The sequence below is a fragment of the Meriones unguiculatus genome, chromosome 4 (assembly GCF_030254825.1).
Source record: "Meriones unguiculatus strain TT.TT164.6M chromosome 4, Bangor_MerUng_6.1, whole genome shotgun sequence".
Classification (NCBI taxonomy): Eukaryota; Metazoa; Chordata; class Mammalia; order Rodentia; family Muridae; genus Meriones; species Meriones unguiculatus.
In genome coordinates, this window is record NC_083352.1 from 86,063,361 (window position 1) to 86,084,725 (window position 21,365).

The 21,365-nt window shown below is 48.6% G+C and overlaps 1 protein-coding gene across 1 annotated transcript in view; it reads right to left on the reverse strand.

Annotated features, from left to right (window-relative positions):
• Tmem132b (transmembrane protein 132B) overlaps positions 1–21,365 on the reverse strand; it is a 238,253-nt gene that overhangs the window by 67,003 nt on the left and 149,885 nt on the right. The window contains exon 4 of the mRNA XM_060382307.1: positions 17,377–17,563. Coding sequence (XP_060238290.1) covers positions 17,377–17,563 — 187 coding nt within the window. The remainder of the gene's footprint in view (positions 1–17,376; positions 17,564–21,365) is intronic.

The following is a 21,365-nucleotide window of genomic DNA, read 5'->3' on the forward strand; positions in this document are numbered from 1 at the left end:
TATTGTGCCGCAGGAAGCATTTTTATACAGCCTTTGGACCAATGGGGAATTGACATGAGTTTTGGGGTAGCCAACCATACCATTGTCACTAGGGGGATGTGCCAGGCCACTAGCACTCAAGGGGACTTTCTTGAAGACAGGGGAAGCAGTCACCACCCAGTTCCAGGCCCGTTCTAGTTTTCTAGGAGCCTCTGTGTGTCAGGGGTATGCTGGTGGACACAGGCACTATTAAAGCACTGTGGAAGAGCCTCCCTCGCCATGCATCGGGTCCCACCTGGGGGCTGTAGCACGCACACCCCACCAGTTCCAGTTAGCTCTCTCTCTCTCTCTCTCTCTCTCTCTCTCTCTCTCTCTCTCTCTCTCTCTTCCTTGTGCTCATGAATCACTACATAAGCTCTCTGCCACTGCACAGTGTCTGCCTGCCTCCTGCCATGCTCCCTGACATGATGGCCATGGCCTCACCCAATGAAACACAAGCCCCAAATTAAACACTTTCTTTTATAAGTTGCCTTGGTCATAGTGTCTCTTCACAGCAACATGAAAGTAACTTAGGACATGAGACTGATAAAGTGATAGATCAGGAAGAAAAGAAGGATGATGGAGAGGCATGGAGAAGCACCCCCATTGATACCAGAACTGCCCAAAGCATGACGGGGGAGTATTCACTCAGGAGGACGCAGAGCCTTACACTCCGCTGCTCATCAAAGGAATAAGGATGAATGAGGCCATGCTCTCCAGGCTCGCACTCATGGAGAGGCAGCTGGGTCCTCGGCCAAGCTCCAGTGTGACCAGGTGGCTTCAGAGAGTGCTAATTCTGCGAAGGAGAGAGAAAAATCTGGACATCCCAGAGGGCGGCTGGGGCCTGGACAGCTGTTCCAGGGAAGGGAGAGGACCAGCCCTGTGACTCACGTAAGCAGGAGGAACCACTTTCTACGGCACAGTCAGTCTGAGCCACAGCCTTGTGCAGAGAGGCCAGGATGGCTGTGGCTGGGTGCTGAAAAGCCCCCAGAGACTCCCATGCCGAAGGTGTGGTCCCCAGCAGTGTTTTGTGAGGTTCTGGAAACTTTAGAAAAGGAGCCCAGCTGGAAGAAGCGGTTCACTGGGGACATGGCTGCTTTGGGAGTTGCTGCAGTTTTTTATTTATTCATTTTTAGTCTTCGACGAGGCCGTGGTTCCATTGTGGGTGTGTTGGGGAAGCTGGAAGCCACCAGGGTTCCATGATAGCCTGGCTATGATGATGGATGAAAATGGAGGAACACCAGAGTGACTTACAGATTTTTTTTTTCTTCCCAGCAGCTAAATAGATGGTAGGACTTTCTCCTGACAGAGGGTGACATGGAGGAAAAGTTCTGTCTGCAGACACAGAGCGAGCCTCCCAGAACCTCTTCAACCCTGGAATTACCAAAAAAGAAGCTTTCTCAACCCTTTTGAGAGTCGGTTTCCAAAGCCAAAGGCAACCTGGCTGAGTTAATTAACAGAGGTTTCACTTCGTGAGAGGCTGGTTCTCAGGGCTGTGGTGCCCTTTGAACTGAAGCTCAGACAGAGGCCCAGACTCAGCCAGGGACCGGGGCTTAATCAGCCAGCAGTGGAATAAGAAGGGAGTCCTGGTGAGACACTCATGGCCCCTGTCCAAATGGCTGCCTCACAGCTAATTACTTAAGAAGCACTCGCTGGCCTGCTGCTCACGAAGCGCTGTGTGACCTGCCTGAGATGGTGGCATTTGGCAGTGGGGGCACTGAGGACAGTGATGAGCACCTGGCAGCAGCTGTGGTCCTGTCCACAGGTAACACCCTCTCATGGTTATTCCCTGCCACTTTTGGGGGTGTCGTAAGTTCTCAGGTCAGCTCAGGGCCTGCTGGGTCAGGAACCATGAATACATATTTTTCTGAACCGAAGCAAGAGCAATATAAAGGAGCTGGGGAAAGTCACCTTTCCCATGCCTCAGCTTCCCTTGGGGGGTGGGCCCCTCCATCAGGGGCTTGTCACGCCTTCACTGAAGCTGGATACACTCTGTGAACTTCCTGTATTGAGACAGAGCAGGTAGAAGCTAAGATGAACTATGTTGATGTATCATATGTGCAGACGGTCTATGAAGTGGGTGGGGATGGTGGAGCTCAGACCCAACCAGAGACCTTCCCAGGCCACACACCTAAGACTTGGGAAAGCAGAGGTTTGAAGCCAGGTTGCCCAAACCCAAGGTTCAACTGCTCCCAACCACTGTCCTTGAACAGTGCCCTCTGCTGTCTCTCTGGCACTCAGCCTTTTAGATGTCTCTGCTCAAAATGGCCAGGACAAGTGGCCCAGAGACTTTTCCATCCAGGAGGGAGACAGCAGAGCTACCCACCTCTCCTTGCCCCTCCGCCTCGTTACATGGAAACAGTCAAGGATTTGCTCCGCCAGCCTTTCTGTCACTGTCCCTCCCTTCTCCTTGCAGCTGATATCCAGAACAGGATCCCACATCTAAACGAATGAAAGGTCACAGACCAAAAACAGGGCCCGCAAGGTCCTCAGAAAAGCAAAGACAATTGGGGACTTTAATGTATCTTTATGCTACCTAGAACCTTGGAAAGTTTCGGAGTTTTGAGCATTTGGCTTAATGTACTTTCTGGAGTATTTTCTGCCACAGCACCCTTACAGGGACTTGCTCAATGCTTGAACATTTTTTAACACACAACGCACACATGCACATGTGCGTACACACACACACACACACACACACACACTCACACTCCAAGAGAGAATGCAACATCCATCTCTCTTGGTAATTATATTTCTTACACTAGATGTTAAAGGATGCTTGTGTTCCTACTGGTCTCTCAGGATAACTGCACACACCCTTAACTCACCAAGAGACTCAACATTTGCTACCAAAAAAAAAAAAAAAAAAAATGCTAACTATGGGATCCAGAGACCAGGCATGTGACCACCTCAGAAGGCCACACCATTCTGCCTTCCATGGTGGATTTAGGGTTTTGCCCATGGAAAGAGTTATTCCCAAATGATCATTTGGTAGGAAGCTAGCATTAGACAGCTATAGTGAGGAAAAAGAACTGACTTTTAATGAGTGCAGATGATTGTCAGACAGTGTTGTAACTTCTCATATGCATGTATCTGTAGATGGACAGATGATAGGTGATAGCTAGTCATCTGTATACTGACTGATGTTTTCCGCACTCATGCATATTAACTTATTTAACCCTTGATCCGTGGTGTAAAGTGGGGACCACTGCTTCCTCCACACACTGCACAATGGATGACCAGCATCACAGAGCAATTGTGCTGGACTTGAATTTGAGCCGCCTGACTGTGGAGACTGCCATCTTACTATGTTAGCTGGATTAGAGGGGGACCAGCCAGCCGGAAACTAAGAAAACCATCTTTTTAACTCGAGACAATTAAAAGTATACCAGGGCCATCTTGCAATTGAAATCTGGAGGCTCTGATAACCCTGGGGAAAGTGGGTGGGGCTCAGGAGTGTCAGCACCCACTTCAGATAGAGAGGGAGCTAGACAGTTCCCTGTTCCCACACCTCCTCTCCTGACATGAGGTCTTCACTCATCTGCAAAAGCCTGGTTCCCAGAGAAATTGAATGGCAGGGGCAAACGTTCACAGCACAGCCGAGGGCCTCGTAGGCTTCCGCAAACCTCTGTCTATGGTCCCATCCTCAGAAGGTTTCCAAGAGACAAAATGGTCACCAGTAGAGCTCGCAGGACCTGCTGGGATTCCCACTGTATGTTCCTCACTGAAGAATCTGACAGCATCAGCCCTTGGTGACAGCGCCTCCTCATACCACCATCTCCCGCTTTGCTGACTGGTACCCACACCAGGCCATGACTGTTGCCGTCTTGCTGACTCAGTAACACCTACAGGAGATGACCTGAGCACCCCTATCCTCCATCCTCATCAGGTTAGAGGCATGGTTGCATCAGGTTTCACTGGCATTCAGTGTGTGGAAACTGCTCGTCTCTATCATTTCCAGACACAAGCCCTCCCTGGAAAGCCATCCTGGCTTTACCACACTGCCTTCCAACTGGGAACCCTCAAACAGGCCCCAGGAGGACTTGCAAGAAAGACTGGTAGGGATGTAAAATCTCAGGGTGAGAACACAGTCCTCAGCCAGAGAAGTAGAGTATACTGTCTGTCCCTGTGGGCTTCTTGTGCCTGGACAGTCACTGTACAGTAAGGGAGGGATGAAAATCCCACCTGTGGTCCATCTGTCCACCCACAGCACCCCTTACAGGAAGGAGAGGACCTTGTGTCTGTCACCAGCCAAAGCTATGTTTTCCTCAGTCACAGGGGCTCCAGAGAAAATGGAGAAGATGATCAAGCCTGTTCTGAATCCACAGGGGTGGGGGGTCCTTTCCCAGCCTTTTCTAAATGTTCTAGCTCCTTACGGTCTCAGAGAAGAATCCAGAAGCATCTCCTGCTCTATTCTGAGACACAGAGCAGCATCACTCCACACGAGGATGCGGGCCAGAGTTTCAGGCTCTGTCCTTAGCACCGGAATAGAAATCCTTCCTCCCCTGTTGAAGAAAAACTTTAGAAAAGTAGAATTCTGTCCCTTCCATCTCTGGGCAGAGAACCTTGGCCTCATCCCCGATGCACGGATGTCCCCAGCCCACTGATGCACAGACCCCCAGGTCACCGTGCAGAAAGGAAGACTGGTACAGCCCTGGAGAGCCGCAGCCCTCACAGCCCACCACGCCTGTAAGGTTCAACTCTGGTGGGCAGAGCACCTGATTCTCCATCTCGAAAGTAATGAGGAAGAAGAGAGCTCTCAATAAGAAAGCAAGCTGCTGGCCAGAGGCCAGGTCCTGCTGGAACAGCAGTACTTCCAGTAAAGTTGGGTTTGGGGGCAGAGGGCCTGCAATGTCAGCTTCGTCAACAGTCAAACCGACTGTCAATGTGGCTTTATCTAGAATCACAGTGGAAACAAGCCTCTAGGCATATCTATGAGAGTTTCTGGACTGACTTAGCTGACACGGAAAGATCCCCTCTAAACGTGAGCAGCACCATCCCCTAGGCTAAGGTCCTGGATGGACTGAGAAGAAGAAAGTGAGCAGGGCTCCCCGTTCATCTCTCTCTGCTTTCTGGCCACAGATGTCTCGCGACCGTCTGCCTCAACTTCCATCAGCACGTACTATGGTGGACTGTGTGCCCTCAAACAGTGAGCCAGAGCAAACCCTTCCCTCCTTAAACTGCTTCTGTCAGGTGTTACAGCGAGGGGAAAAGTAACTACCACACTGAATAATGCATTGATCTCAGAGTTCTACAGAAGCACGTGAGTGTAATCAAACCAGACAGCATAAACACACATACATAAATTATGTAACTGTCACCTCAATATTTTATTAGTTATCTATGAACCTAATAAATTATCTCAGCAGAATGAAGCGGGATGAGATAAAGGGTGTGATTCACCCCACGGTCAGAATTCCGTCTAGCTGAAGGAACGTTCCGGCTCTGCGCTGGGGAGGGCAAAGTCAGTCCCATGTGCCCACTTAGTGCCCACTTCAGAGGCGGCCACTGCAAACAAGGGTCTGAATCTTTCTTCTTGCTTTGTATTAGCTTTACTTAAAACCATCAGCAGCAGGCGGTAGCTAATATGCTGGGTATTCAGTTTGTAAGCTAGGGGCAAACACTACCCAGGGGCTGCAATGAACTCAGTGGGTTAAAAGTTCGGGGTAAGACGTGGCGGAAATGCTGGGAGGAGGTGGAGAGGAGAGTAACGTTGGCTGCAATCAAGACACACTGTGCACGTGTATAAAAAAGGTTTAAGGGTGAAAAGCATCTAAAGATCGGTGGCTGAAGTATGTTCTGCCTTCAAATACATGATGTGCGCGCACGCACGCACGGAACAAACAGTGACAGCTAGAGTGGAGATAGCCATAATCGCCCTACCACTGTTGATAACCGTAAAATTAACATACTGGCCCCAGCCACTGATCTGCTTCTAACCATGAACTTTCCCTGTCCCCTTTATCATGGCAACGGATTTGTTTTTCTTAAGGCCCAACATGGCTTGTGCTGGTTAATGCTTTTGTCATAATTTTACCTATTTGTTTATTTTGCATTTGCATGTGCACACGCACAGGCAGGGGGGTTAGGCATTTCACACTCCTTCACCTTGTTTTAAATGTAAATGAATGGAGGACGCAACATTTTAACAAGCATGCCGCCTGCTCACTCCCCATCACTCAAGCAGCCATCTCCCTCAACGGTGTGGACCTAGACTCGACCTGAAGTGTCCACCCTGGACATGCTGGAGCTTGGGTTTTCCCCTATGCTGTTTGCATTTTTTTATTATTGAATTACAAGCACACACTGTGTGAAGTAAGAACAGCAGAGGCTTGTGGGGCGGAGCAGCTGTGCTGGGCAGGGATGTTGGCCAAGGAAGAAAGAGCTATCTAAGCTGCCAGGCGCTCGTGGCCAGGACTGTGCTGAGCCCTGGTGAGAAGGACAAAGCCTGTCTCTGAAGTTGGTCGGGGACCTGGATCCTTGGAAAGGCTCCTGAGGAATCAAGTCACTGGAGAGTGGGGTGACAAATATGCAGACACCTGTGGATACAACTTGGTCTGCTAGCGCCACCTGGTGGGCCATCCAGAGGCTGTCACTTGTGAGTCTATACTTGGGGGGGGGCGGGAAGAGAGTAAAAGCCAAACTGGGGGGAAAATATCATCAGCCTGGCCATTTGTGGGATTAAAGCCATCTCAAAGTGGCTTGCTGGGCTCATCATGCCTTGGAGCATCTCCTTGCTGATTGATCCCTTCGGGGCTGACTTGTGCCCTGAGCAACTCTACAAGCTGTGGGTCTTCCAGTAGGTTAGTGGCCACACCACCCGTTACCAAATATACAGAATAAGGAGCTGGAGAGATGGCTCCATGATTCAGAGCGCCAGCTGCTCTTCCCAGGACCTGAGCTCAATTCCCAGCACCCGAGTGATAGCTCACGGTTATCTGTAGCTCCAGTTCCTGGGGATCTGTTGCCCTCTTCTGGCCTCCTCAATCATCAGGCACACAGTGGTGCACAGAGACACACCCATGCAAGACGCCACGCGCTTAGTGTTTTTAACTGAATAAAGGAACGACTTTGGGTGCCGACTGGAGATGTGTGTGGTGAGGACTAAGGATTTATGGCTTCCTTCTATCCCCATCTCAATGTATCAGGGGGTTACACAACCCTTTGCACAGACAGGATAGCGAGGTGTGTCTTTTTGAATTTTTATTTATTCATTATGTATTACAATTTTCTTTCACTTTGTACCCTGGCTGTAGCCCCCTCCCTTGTCTGAGACTTGATAGGCTAGAGTCAGATAGGAGGGGAGGAGGACCTCCCCTATCAATGAGGTAAATCTTACTAAAGGACACACAGCTTCAGGAAAAGGCTGATTTGAACTGAGGAGTGTGTGTGCACGCATGCCCGTGGTGTCCTGGTACATGTGTATGCATGTAAAAGACAGACTCTTTGTCCAGTGTCTTCCTCTGTCACTGTATTATTTTTTGAGAGAGGGTCTCTCACTAAAGCTGGAGCTCACCGACTGTCTGGCCAGTGAGCTCTGAGGATGGCCCTCTCTCCACCTCCTCTGTGCTCGGATTGCAGGGGTGTGCCGCATCCAGCGGTCTACATCCATTCAGGAGACCTGAACTCAGGCCCTCATTCCCCATCACAATCATTGTAGTGGCTGAGCCGTCTTGCCAGTCCCAACACGCATCTCCACATGCTCCCACCAGTAGAAGAATGTCCTGGACCAGTGCAGGGTCTATTTGCTGGTGGATTGTCCTGTGCCATTTCTCAACAGGACTATCGGGCCTGGAAAGCCAAGGCTCCCAGAAAATGTACCTGCTTGTAGCTCAAACTGGAATCAACAGCCCAGCTAAGCTGTCAATAGCCAAAAGCTTTTTTGTTTTGTTTTTGTTTCTCAGAAAAATCATTGTCTCAAAACACCGTTTCCTGATTATTTCACTGCCTTTCAGTAGGTGCGAAACAGGGATACGATCCTGCCCATAATCGCTCTGGGTTTCATCATTCAAGACCCGTCACCCAACAACACTGAGATTCCAGAGCAGAAGTCCTTGAAGGATGTGCAGCTCGGAAGCTGTGTCTTTGGGATAGGTCATAAATATTAATGATAGTGACAGAGCCTTTAAAGATTTGTCTTGTCGTGTCCCCGCCATCGAGGTGCCTGGATTCTGCTGTTTTGTGCCTCTGATTGACAACCTGGTTTGTCTCCAAAGCTTGCTTAGCTGGTTCAGTTTGTTTGTTTGTTTGTTTGTTTGTTTTGTTGTTGTTGTTTGTTTGTTTGTTTGTTTGTTTAATCCCTTTTACCTTCAGGAATTATACGCTGGCAAACACTTTCTTGGGAAGACACAGGAGGACTCCACGAAACATCACAACGGACTTGGCGGCGTCTCTGCCAGGCAGCAGCTACCCTCCCCAAAGCGATCCTCATGGATCGTTGTATATTAATGTAGGCTCAGGAAGAAGCAACAGCTCAGCGCAGGTGTGGAGTGGGCACTTCTGCATCTCACCGGTGCCACCCCTGGCACAGTGCCCTGCTGTGGCTGGGCTGCATGGGTGCCACCCACTCTGCCATGTACACACAGATAGCAGCATTGGTGGGCATGCACCTTCTGTTCGCAGCCATTTGTAAAGGGCATTCGCTGAACACACTTTGCCCTTGGCAACTTAAAGGCTGCCCGTTTCAGCTGTGAGATTCTTGGATCCATCGGATGAGGAGTGTGGGCACGACCGGGGCTGCCACTCTGTGCTACCATGTGCAGATCCCCCTGCTACGCCTGGGGTAGGAGAACCTCGAAGACAGAGGTGCCTACAGCTCATTTTAGGCACCAGCTGCCAGCACTGGCTGTGGTCTCCGGTAGTGTCTCAGACAGGCTTGGGTTAAGGAGAGAAAGAAGCATGCAGGATATCTAAAAAGGCTTGGAATGTCAGGGTTCCAGAAAGGACAGTGGGAGCTGCTATTGCCTTGGTAGGCAGAGCGCAGCCTGCGCCACTGTACCGTCCACGCCACTGTCCGCCCTCTTTGCAGCTGAGTCCAGGGGAAGCCATGGGCGCCTGTGTCACCTGGTACCCAGAACCTCATTCCCTGCAATGAGTGTGGACTGCACTGTTGCAGATCTAAGTCTCAAGTTCAGAGTACAACTGAAACAAACCCACGCCCTGCAAGTTGCTTAGTGGGGTAGTTGCTTAATGAGGTAGCAGTCCAAAGCCAAACAAAACCTGCCTCCTCCAAAGATGTCTATGCCTTAATCTCGGGACATGCAGAAGCGATCTTTGGTGATTGATATGGCTAAGTCAGGTTGCAGAGGTGAGGAGTGGACCTTATTTTATCCAGGTGATATAGATGTCAGCATGGCGTCCTCACAGGAGAGACACAGGAGGTCCAGTCTCAGAAATGGTACGGGAAGGATCGCTAAGTGAAAGGGGGTCACAACCAAAAGAATGCTGGCAATCTCTGTGAGCCAGAAAGCACACCCTAGGACAGGTTCTCTCCAACCCAAAAAAAAATCCAGAAAGCACTCAGCCCTGCCAAGACCACGATCTTTTGTGTAAGAACCATTTCTGACCCCGCTGGAATTGCAAGGCCAGTTTCTACTGGAAAAGCCATTCCACTGGAGTTGATTGGTCACGGCAGTGACAGGAAACTGATAAAAGGAGCCCCCTGAGCTGGGAGCCAATGCTGACTAACACCCACAGCCCCTATCCTGACCCTCTCCTCCTGCTTGCCATACTCCAGCTGACTAGCCTTCGTTGTCCTACTTCAATTCTGCTTGAAGATGCATACTGTTCCCTTCCTCTGGCATGCTCTTCCTCCACAGCATGCTGTAGCTGGCTCTTCCTTTTCATCTAGTTCTCAGAGAAAATGCTAAGTCTTAGGAAGGCTCCTTCCCCGTCACTCCAGAGCTGTCCAGCCTGTCCCCAGGCTCTGTCTTACTCACTCCAGTCTCCTGGACATTCCTCGCTTCTGAAGTGAAAGGCTGTCTTAATTTGTAGATTGTCAGGCTGAGGAGCCGCGACCCTGCCTGCCTTATTTATCACCATCCTCTGGGACAAGGCTTGGCACTGTCAGTGCCCAAACGCCACTGGAAATAAAGAGGCGTTTGTGCCCAGGCTGTGTTGGAAGGGTCCAGCCAGCATGACTGAAAGGGGGAGCTGACTATCTCGCTGCAGCCTGCACTCAGCCTGTGGCTCCAGTTGCCTAGAAACTCACCAAGTCTGCGTGTGTGTGTGTGTGTGTGTGTGTGTGTGTGTGTGTGTGTGTGTATTCCAACCTTTTTTGAAAGATAATGTGTTTTTATCTACATGTGCAGAGCCAGGGCTTTTTAGTGGTAAAAACTGGAGTTGAATAGTAGATTGCTGTACTGAACTCCAAGCCACCCACAGGAACAAATCTCAACGCTCAGAGATCAGCAGCTGGACAGAAAACCCAAAAGAAAAGGAAGGCTGTGGAAAGAAAATAGAAAGCGTGTGCATTCAGAAAGGTTTGAAAGGAAAGACATGGGCACATTTGTTAGCATTTCCTAGCCATGGGGGAGGCAGAAAGCAACAATTACTACAGAAGGTGGTCTCAGCGTTCAGAGCTGTGACCCTCTCTGTGTGTGACTCCCCTGGTGACAACTTCTGTAGCTTGGGACCAACTGTGCTGATCTTCTAGATGTGAAGAGATTAGGCAAAATGGTTTCCAAAGCCTACTGAGTCCAACTCAGATTTCATACCTGTTCTATCTTCTCTCTGTTAAATGGAGAGTGACACATTTAGCACAGAGCTTATGTTGCATAAGTGTTTGCTGCACAGGGATGAGTGAATGAGTGAGTGGATGGATCAATCAACTGATTGAGGAATGATCAGATGGACTGATGGATAAATGAATAGGTTGATGGATATATCAACAGATGGACTGACCAATAGATGGATGGATGAAGGATAGGTGGGTGGATGGACCCAATGAAAGTATAAAGGGAGAAAGTGGTCAGATGAACCAATGGAGGGATAGAGGGTTCAAAGGAGGGAGAGATGTACCAATCAGTGGATTTATGGAAAGATAAATGAAGGATGGATAATGGACTGTGGATGGATGGATGGATGGACAGATAGATGGATGGATGGATGGGTAGTGGATAGGTCAATGGGAAGACGAAAAGACATGTTGAGTGGATCAACATATAAAATGAATGCATCTGTGCGGGGAGGGATGAATCAATGGAGAAATAGATGGCCCAACAGATGGACTTTATCAATCAACTGATGGATCAATAGAGTGATGGATAAATGGGTGTATGTGTGAATAAATGTATTAATGGATAGATCAATAGGGGTGAATGAGTGGATAGACAGACAGACAGACAGATAGATAGATACAGATAGAGGCATACATACATACATACATACACATACAGACAGACAAACAGATGGAAATGAATGAGTAAATTATCACAGCACTGCCCTTGGCAAAAATCTCTTCTCTGGATCATTGCACAAGCCCCACATTGGCTTCCCCAGCTGGGGTCTCTTCTCAGCCCTTTCAGGAAGACCCCAAAGCTTTATATTTATCTACATGAAGCCAAGACTGAAACACAACCAACAGGCATCCACAGCATCTAGCCCAGTGCAGGATCACAAACCCTTGGCAGCAGTTCTCCTGAATAAACCTAGATTAAAGCCAAGATAACACACCTTCTCAAAGGGTTCTGGGTGTGCTGAACGAGATAGCCCACGGGTAGCAAAGGCCACTGGCTGCTCACCCTGTCACAGACAAAGCCGGAAACACTTCCCCACATCCCTGCACTGAGCGGTGGGTATGCAACCCAGTCTTGGAGCAACAGGAGGGGACCTCTGTTCCTCTGTGCCTCTGTGTGATGACCCCTGAATGAGGGGGGAGAACCATGTTGAGGGACAGATGTGGGACCACAAAGAGCATCACTAAAGCTCTTCATGTCAGTCTATGGCCATTATAAAATGGGACGTTTTTAGTCCCCATTTAGTACCTGGGGCTGGGATAGCCCTGATAGATTCTCAGCAGCTAGTGACACTAGACTCTCTCTGTTTCTGCTCTACCATCCCAAAAAACCTGCAGCTCCTCTCAAGGGACAATGGCTTCCTCTCTCTCACACCATTGTGCAGGGACAGAAAGATGGAATATTCCTAACTTGTTCCCAGAAGTTGACAGAAAGCAGTTCCTTCTCTCAACTCCTCAGCAGACTTCCCCTGGGGTTTTATTAGCCAGAGTAACACTGTAAGAGCCTACACTAATCAGTAGGTAAATGGATGGATTAAGTTAATCCACATGTTACCCTAGGCTGGGGAGACCCCGTATAGCTAGCTAGTGGACAGATGGGTGTGGCCAGGCAAAGAAAGGACAAAGACCATGCTGGGGTCCTGTTAGCAAAGAAGTTGGGAGTCAAGATGTGGGAATGGGTTTTCCTACAATGTCCCAGGTGGGAAGTCTAGAAGATGGCTGGCATTACCTCCTGCCCCACCCATGGAAGACATAGATGAATGATCACTCTTTCAATAAGCCTCTGAATCCGTCACTGTACAGTTATCCAAACAGACACAAACAGGAAAAAAAGTTACCATGAAGGTTGGAATTGGAGAGGTACCTGTGAATCTTCTTGATGATAGGAAACAATCCTGGCACAGAAATTGATATTTAGCTATTGATAATTCTGCCTTAACATGCCATAATACAAGCCTCAGCATACTACAGGTATCTTAGTCCATTTGTGCTGCTGTAGCAAAATACCAGAGGCTAAATACTGTATAAAGAACAGAAATTTCATTCTATTTCTAGAAGCTGAGAAGATAGGTTCAGTACCTGTGATGATCTGGTCCCTTTATTTCTCAGATGGTGACTTGTGCCTGGGTCCTTTAGAGAAAATGAGAGACTGCATCTTCACTTGGCAGAAGGAATGAAAGGTAAAGGGACAGAAGATAGTTCCTACAGGATACTTTACAAGGTAATAATCCTCCATGAGGGCAGAGAACACAAAAACTCTGATAAATATTTGTGGGTTGATACATTTGTTGTGATCCAGTAAATTTGGCAAACAAGTAAATGATGAGCTAGACCAGAGTTTTGACATCCTGGCATAGAAGATGAATCCTATGTGGCCACCTCCTTCCCAACCCTGCCTCACCTTCCTGTGCTTAAGCAGCAGCTGTGACGCCTCATTTGTAGCCCAGGACTGCCATACACAGGAGCTCCTGCTGTGCTCTGGGAACACCTTCCTGCTCCTCGACCTCAAGGGTCTCCTTGTCCTCCTAGCCAACATCATTCACCTTTAAGAATCATATAGGCCATGCCCTAAGTCCCTCTTGAGTTTCCTTGATAGTAGATGAATCATGGGGCACTTTGGATTCCCACCCATCCTGTGACTATGGATGGCTCTCTAAGGGTTGTATACTCCAGGAAGGTCCAGGAGGTTCGTGAGACTCAGGAAGTTAAGCAAACTTCACATGTCTGGGTAAGCTGAAATGTGAAAGATTCAAGAGAGACCCCTTGCAAGCAGTCAGCACTTGCAAAAGGAGCAGACTCCGAGCCTGAGTGAGAGTCTCCAAGTGGTCCAACTGGCTACAAGTCCTGAAGAGAGCTCCAGAGTTGTGGCTTCTGCAAACTGTCACCAGCATTGGGGTAGACTTTTTTCAGGTATGCAGCTGTTTTGAGTTATTCCTGCCCCCATAAGTAATCCCTCACCCTCACTCCTGTTAGTAACCCCAATAAACTCATTGGTTCCCATGATGGTTTGAGTGAGAATGGTTCACAAAGACTCATATGTTTGAATGCTCAGTCCCCAGTTAGTGGAACAGTTTGGGAAGGATTAAGGGGTGTGGCCTTGATGGAGGAAGTCTATCACTGGGGTTGGGCTTTGAGGTTTCAAAAGCCCATGGTAGGCCTCTCGCTCTCACTCTCTCTCTCTGCTGCTGCTTCTAGATCAGGATATAATGCTCTCAGCTACTTCTTCAGCATCATGACTGCCATGCCTGCTACCATGCTTGCCACCATATGATAATAAACTAATGCTCTGAAAATGTAAGCAAGTCTACAGTTAAATGCTTTCTTTTATAAGAATTTTCTTGGTCATGGTATCTCTTCACAGCAACAGAACAGTAACTAAGACAGAATTTGGTATCAGGAATGGGGTATTGCTGTGACAAGCCTGAACATGATGTTTGTTGAAGAAATATGAAAGACTTTGGGAGTTTGGACTAGAAAAGTGTTTGAATATATTAATCAAGGCTTAATGGGCCATCCTAGTATGGGCATGGAGGAGAATGGTGCTGATGGCAATGTGGACTCTGCAGGCCCAGCTCAAGAGGTTCCAGAGGGGAAGAATGTTAGTAAGTGGCAAAGAGATGGTTCCCCAAGTTAGACTTTGGTGCAATCATGGCTCTTGTCTGCTGTGTGTCTCCTAGTCTTGGGTAAGGAAACATGTGTTGAAAAGGCCACACACAACAGCAAATTGGCCTTTGATATCACTTTCTTCATTCATCCCTGTGACAAAGTAACTGGAAATAATGGATTGAAGAAACAAGGACTCATTTCAGCTCACAGGTTCAAGGAATATGATCCATCATGGCAGAGAATTATGCAAGCATGGCCAGATTGTACACCAGCAGAAGAACAAGCCTCCATGCTCACATCTCAGCAGAGAGGGACAGGGAGCAGGGCAGTGATATAAACCTCCAGGCCTGCCCTTCCCAGCAACCTACTTTCTCCAGCTAGGTGCCCCCTTCTGAATGCCCCATAGCCTCCTGAAACAGTGCCACCAGCCAGGACCAAATGCTCACACCCTTGAGCCTGTGGTGAAATTTTACATCCAAACCTCCAGGAGAAGTGCCACCGCCTAGCCTAAGATCCAACTTTTGTTTGTTCTCACATGTGACAGCTCTCCCTGCATATGCTAGTTAGCCTGCTGACAATGATGTAAATAACAATATTAATATTAATGAGTGCACTTTATCCAGAACAGCTCATCAAATCCTTAGGAAACTCTACTGAGCAAACTCAGCCATCTCTCACCCCCTACCTGGAGTAGGATGCGGAGCCCTTCACAGGGAACCAAGGCATGACACACTCAGCCGTCCCACTTTTCAGCCAATGGTAAGCAAAGTCAAAGGCAAGGAAGTGTCTCTAAGTGAAACTCAGCCACATGGAGAGATGTGAATAGTCACAGTGGATCAGGATGCACGGGATATAAACTAGCACCTCTAGGGGATGCAGGATGCTCAAACTGTGCTAGAAGGGGCCCCTGGAGACAGATGAGAGACAGGAACAAGCCCCATATGAGCCACATGGCATCTGTCTACATGGGAGGCAGTGGCCATGGGAGGATGGCCATGGAAAGGAGCAGCGTCTGGCCAGCCATGCACTTTGCTTTCCCGTCTCCATTCATTTGTGTTCAGCCAGATCCTTCTCCCCCAGTTCCAGTCTGTCTCTACCATGTGACCTGACTCACGAGAGACACACCAGCCTGGGCTTCAGGATGCATTATGAGAAAGGACATGGAACCACCGGCCAAAGACGGCTGGAGCATTAAGATCTCCTTGGGAAATAAGCCTTGATGCAGGAATTAAGATTTTCCCCAAAGCCTCTTAGCAGCACCATGCTTGGGACTCATCTCCAAGTACTACTCATTACAGGGTGCTAAAATTAAACCCGATCCAGAGATGCATGCCCGCCTGCAAATACACAGCCTCGTTACAGCATCCAAGTAGCCACAGGTGACTCATTGTAAGTGGGCTTGTGTTCCCATAATACTTTATTTGCTAAAACAGGCATCAGCCTGGATTTGGCCTGAGGACTGCATTTAGTCAACCCTGGTGTCCTGACCTGACTCCGCCTTTCTAGCAGAAAAGCACCCACCACACCCTAGCTCCCCTGGGAACTGGCATCTCCCTCTGAAGACAGTGAGGGGCACTCCTTCAGCATCCAGTCCCCTCCCGTCCCAGTCTTTGGAGCTTGTGGGGAACTGGGTGTTATCAGTTACACATGGATTAAAACCGCAATGGCTCTGAGGAAAGATCAGCCATGCTAGCCTCATGCAGGCCAGCTGGAGAATTAACAGATGAGTTCCCAAGGAAAGGAGATGCAGGAAAACCCAGCTTCCCCCTGGTATTCAGGTCTGTCCATCGATGCTCCTTAACAAATGACTTCCTGCCAAGCTGTGGCTGCCGCGGAGCCAAATGTGGCTCGCTGTGATGAGGCTGATCTTCAAAACCACCATGATGGCTGCCATGCGTTCAGCAACTAGCCACAGGTGGCTCTGAATATCTGAATGTGGATTCCCCCACATTTGGATCCAACACAGGAAAGTCCAAGTAGTGCCAAAAATATTGAACATTTCCAATGTGCACCCACCATGACCATGCTTTTGAGGTCCAGGGATTCTACCCAGTTCTCAACAGTGGCTCCTGAGCCTGAAGTGAAAAGAGTCCCAGACAAACTCAAAGGAAAAAAAATGCCAACCCTGCCATGCCAACAGGGCAGACATGTGGGCAGTTTAATGGGCTCTGGGACTCTGTCCAGCTTCAGCCTGTCAATTCGCAACAAGGCTCTTTTAGTCCATCTGCATTTTAAACTTTGCCAGTCCCGGGGCCACCTGGGGACTCTCGGAGCAGCACCAACTGACAAGAGGCTGGTTCCTGGGGCATCTAGAGCCTCTGTCTCCAGCACACACTCCCGACACACTTCAGTGAAACCATCTTCCCCAAAGTGTAGCACTTGGACCTGATATGAACACAGATGGAGACGATAAAAGACAAGAGGTCCCCAGGAGCCACTTGGCAACACCACAAATGAAAAGAGATTCATACAGTAAACCCTAAACAGCTTTCCAGGAGCCCTTATGGAAAGCAGGTAAATAAAACACTGCTTAAGTATATTCCCCCTTGTTCAAAGAGTACACACCAAGTGTGCGAGGGATGACGGGCTAAAAGACACTGCATGTCTCTTTGAGTGATGTGAGCATTCAAAATATTTGCTGGAGCATGCCTCTGTGGTTAAAGTGCTTGCCGTGCAAGTGTGCAGACTGGAGTTAGGATCCCCAGAAACCCACGCAAATACCTAGCGAATGGGGTGGCCCACATGGAAGTCTGGCCTGGGAAGGCAGAGACAGGGGATCAAGCTGGCCCAAAAGACTGGGCGTCACCAACATCCTCTGTGTGTGACTGAAAGGCTCTAACTTGTGGAATAAGATGGAAGGAGAGCAATGAAGGACGATTCCTGACATAAGCCTAGGGCCTCCTCGTGCACAAACACTCAAGCGCACCCACACACATCCACAGAGATGAGAAAGAAAAAAAAAAAACAGTCAAAGAAAGTGTCTTCACAGCTCATCTTCATGAGCCCTGGTTTCCTACCATGGCGAGAGGGACGATGCCCACAAAGGTGGTCTGGCTGATGAAGATCTCAGAGACGAAGAGCTCGCTCATGGAGTCTTCAACTGGATATTCTACCTGCCAGGTGATTTGCTGGGCCCCGGCCAGGCCACTGCTGTTGTCCACTCCAAAGTCCACTTGCAGAATCTCATAGACGGAGCCATTTGCCCTGGAAAAGAGACATAAGGCAAGGTTTACAGCAGAACACATGGATCTGCAGAAAGTGAAGGACACAGCAAGCTGCTAGGGGCCTCCTTGTCAGCGGGGAGCTAGGATGACCGGGACGGTGGATGGAAATCACTCATGGGCTCCCAGTGGGTGGCAGGACCTCAGAGTGCATCTGCAATCTTCCCTAAAGAAGAGGTGCCCTTCATTGAGTAAGAACCTGTCTTAGCTTGCTTTCTATTTCTGTGGCAAAGACCATGACACAAAGCAACTTGTGTTGAGGGGAGTGGAGACCAGCTTACAGCTCACAGCCCATCATGAAAGGAGGTCAGTGGAGGAACGTGGAGGCAGGAACTGAAGCAGAGGGCCAAGGAGGAACTGCCTTGCTATACACCCCGCCCAGAAATGACACTGCCTACAGGCTGGGGCCTCCCAGAACAACCATTAATCAAGACAAGGCCCAGGCCAATCCAATGCAGGCCTTTATTAGGGGTTTCCTCTTCCTTGATGACCCTAGCTTATGTCAAGTGAGCAACAACGAGTTCGAGAGCCCAGTTTGTGCCATCTCTGGGCATGCCCCACATAGCTCTCTGCCCTCCACACACACCGCCAGCACCATCAGGCCACACTCAGAGAAAGCTCAGCTCTATCCTATTCGGCTTCCCCACCCCCACCCTCAGACAAGAAGGCACTGCTTGTGGTCTGTCTGCACAGCTTCTCTGTAACTCAGGAGCACATGGCTCAAACTCTCCCAGATTTATGGAATGATAGTGATTTTGTGGGCTCGTGGGACTGAGGAGAGATCAGTGCTTAGACGGGATAACACAGGTTACATGGATTACCCTAGAAACTGTGAGTGACAGGTGGGTTACACCAGACTTTTTGTTTCATCAACCCCAAATTAGATTAAATACACTATACAAAAAAATACCACCTAGATGCCTTAATTCATAACACTGTGGTGAGTGCTCTGGGATGTAATCTGCTGAGGACCCACAGCAAACCAGCGTGCGCCTGGTCCTCCACTCCCACCCGACATCTGTGGCTGGTGCTCTGACCACAGTCAAAATGGCAAGCTCAGGGAGAGTCTTAGCTTCATCTCTCTTTGTGATAACAACACCCTGGTTTAATGAGCTCCTGATTCCACTTTCCCATCCATCGTTGTGAGGAAGTGAATGAGGACATTGACCGCACAGGGAAGAGCAGAGGTGAAGGAGCTGAGGGACCCTGGGGAAACTTGGGGGAACTGTAGATGCGATCAAGACACATTGCATGCATGTATGAAATTTTCCGAAAAGACATATTTTCCTATTTTTTAAAAATTGAGATGACAATTTACAGTCATTTTAACTTTTTTTTTTTTAATATACACTATGAACAACAATCAGAAATACCAGAGGTGGGTTTGGCAAGGAAAGCCTCTTGAGGCACTGACATTTGAGCCAAGACCTAAAATGCAGCTGGGAGCCAGGCATATCCTCAGCACACATTTGTTGAATAAATGAGTAAATCTATTTTAAGCCAAAAAAAAAATTAAAAACCATGGGAAAAAAATGTGTCCCAAGCACCAACATGAACACAGGTGCCATGTTAAAAGGAGCAGCCTTTGTTCAATTGCCACCTCCTTGGTGAGATCTCATTTCAGCTTAGCTCGCATCTTTGCAGCTCTCCTGCCCTGCCCCAGATCTGGCTGCACCGTAGTTTTCATTTCTGACACACTATTATTTATTGATGGTGTTGACTGTCACAGACAGACACATACTCAGTGCCACAAAAGCAAGATTTTTTTTTTTTGCCCGTTTTTTTTCCTGCTAATGTGTCCCCAGAACGTGGCCTGAAACACAGTGAGTGTTCATTAAGATAGACCCATGACTCAGCGGAGCAGCCAGCAGTTTGTGGGCCTCAGGGGGACACGTGCTCAGTGAATCCCACGGGACTATGTCGCAGGTGCTGGGAACAAACGGAAACAAGCAGCTCCAACACGGCTAACAATCGAGGGATGCTTTGCTGAGCAAGGCTGAGCTGGGATACATGTTATGTAATGGGCTTGAGCCACCATTTGAAAGGCCACATATGGCATGAGTCTAGTGTTTCCTGTCCACAACAGGTAATTCCACACAAACCAGCAGCAGGGGAGTGGTTGGCAAGCCTGAGGGCAGGTGAAGGATGGAGACTGACTGCCAATGGGTAGTTTCCTTCGGTCCAATAAAAATGCCACAAAATCATATAATGTATAATGGTGGTGATTCCAGGACTTTACAAATGGGACCAAACCCACTGAACCGCATTCTGTAAGATGGCCCGCACCTGTCTTCCCAGTCCTTGGAAGGCTAGGACGAGAAAACTGCTAAGAGTTTTGAGACAAGCCTGAGCTACAGAGTGAGATTCAGGACAACGAGGGCAGCAGAGTGAGACCTTATCAGAAAGAGAGAGAGAAAGAGGACAGAAGGAGAAAGGAAGGGAAAAAGGAAGGAAGGAAGGTAGGCATCTGAGGAGAGGGAGAAAAGGAAAAGAAATAGTTTAGTTAAAATTTTTTTACTTTAAAAATATAAAGCTACTATCATTCATCTTGTCAGGTTTGTTCAGCTTTTGTTTAAAATGTAAAACCATTTCTCAGGAACAAACATCTCCCTAAATTCTCTACCCACCTCCCAGATCGGCTGCAGCCAGCCAGCCAGCGGCTATCCCACTGCCCCACTACCCGAACTGGAGACGCATGCAAGGTCCTTGTTGAGACATTGTTTCTCCTTACCAACGCTTTCCCAGCGCTGGAAGAAAATCAATCCCAGTAATGAGCAAACACTTTGGATACCTCCACATCCTCGGCTGCCAGCACCGGGCTGTTTCCCACACTAACAAGCCACCTCACTTCCAGCTTATTTGATTTTATCAGCATCACCATGACAAGCCCGGAGACAGCTAAAACAATTGCCACAATTATTTTTTTTTCCCTCCATCACTATCTGACAACATCCCAAACCCTTCCAGGAAATGATGGCTCAAAGTCCTCTTATTCTCAGGTTCCTAATACAACTTCCTAGAGACATGTCTGTCTGCCTGTCTGCCTGTCTCTCTCTCTCTCTCTCTCTCTCTCTCTCTCTCTCTCTCTCTCTGTGTGTGTGTGTGTGTGTGTGTGTGTGTGTGTGTGTGTGTTCCACTTCATTAGTGACCTGGCAGAAAAATTCTGTTATATAAAGTGGTGGGCTTCCCAATGGGTTCTATTTCTATTTAGATATCCTTCACAGAAAAAGGTAAACCCAGGCTGTTGACTGTCAGGGGAGATAAGGGTATGTTTCCAGGATTCGAAATCCCGAAGACCACGGATGACAGCAACGCTTGGAAAGGACATGCCATAGTGCATGAGGACGTAGGTTTGATCCTCAGTGCCCACACCAGGCATTATGGCACACACCTGTGACCCTAGTGCTGGGAAGACAGACACACAAAGATCCCTGGGACTCACTGTGAGCAATTGTCTCAAAAAACAAAAAACAAAAACAAAAAAAAAAAACAAAAAAAAAAAAAACTGGTGATGGTACCTAAGGAATACCTAAGGATGTCCTTCGGCATCCACACCCATGTGCACACAAGTGCATGGGCACACACATGTCTACACCCATACACATGTGCTACACATGCATACCCACACACAAATCCAAAGATGTAAGTGCCTTCTCCTATGACCCTCCAACTCTACCCTCAGTCCACCAAGAGCTCGCTCCTTGTGGGCTCCTTGTGGGCTACCAGGGGGGCTTGGCCATTTCCACCTGAATAGTGCCCGTGATCAGTGTCTTCTGCACCTAAAA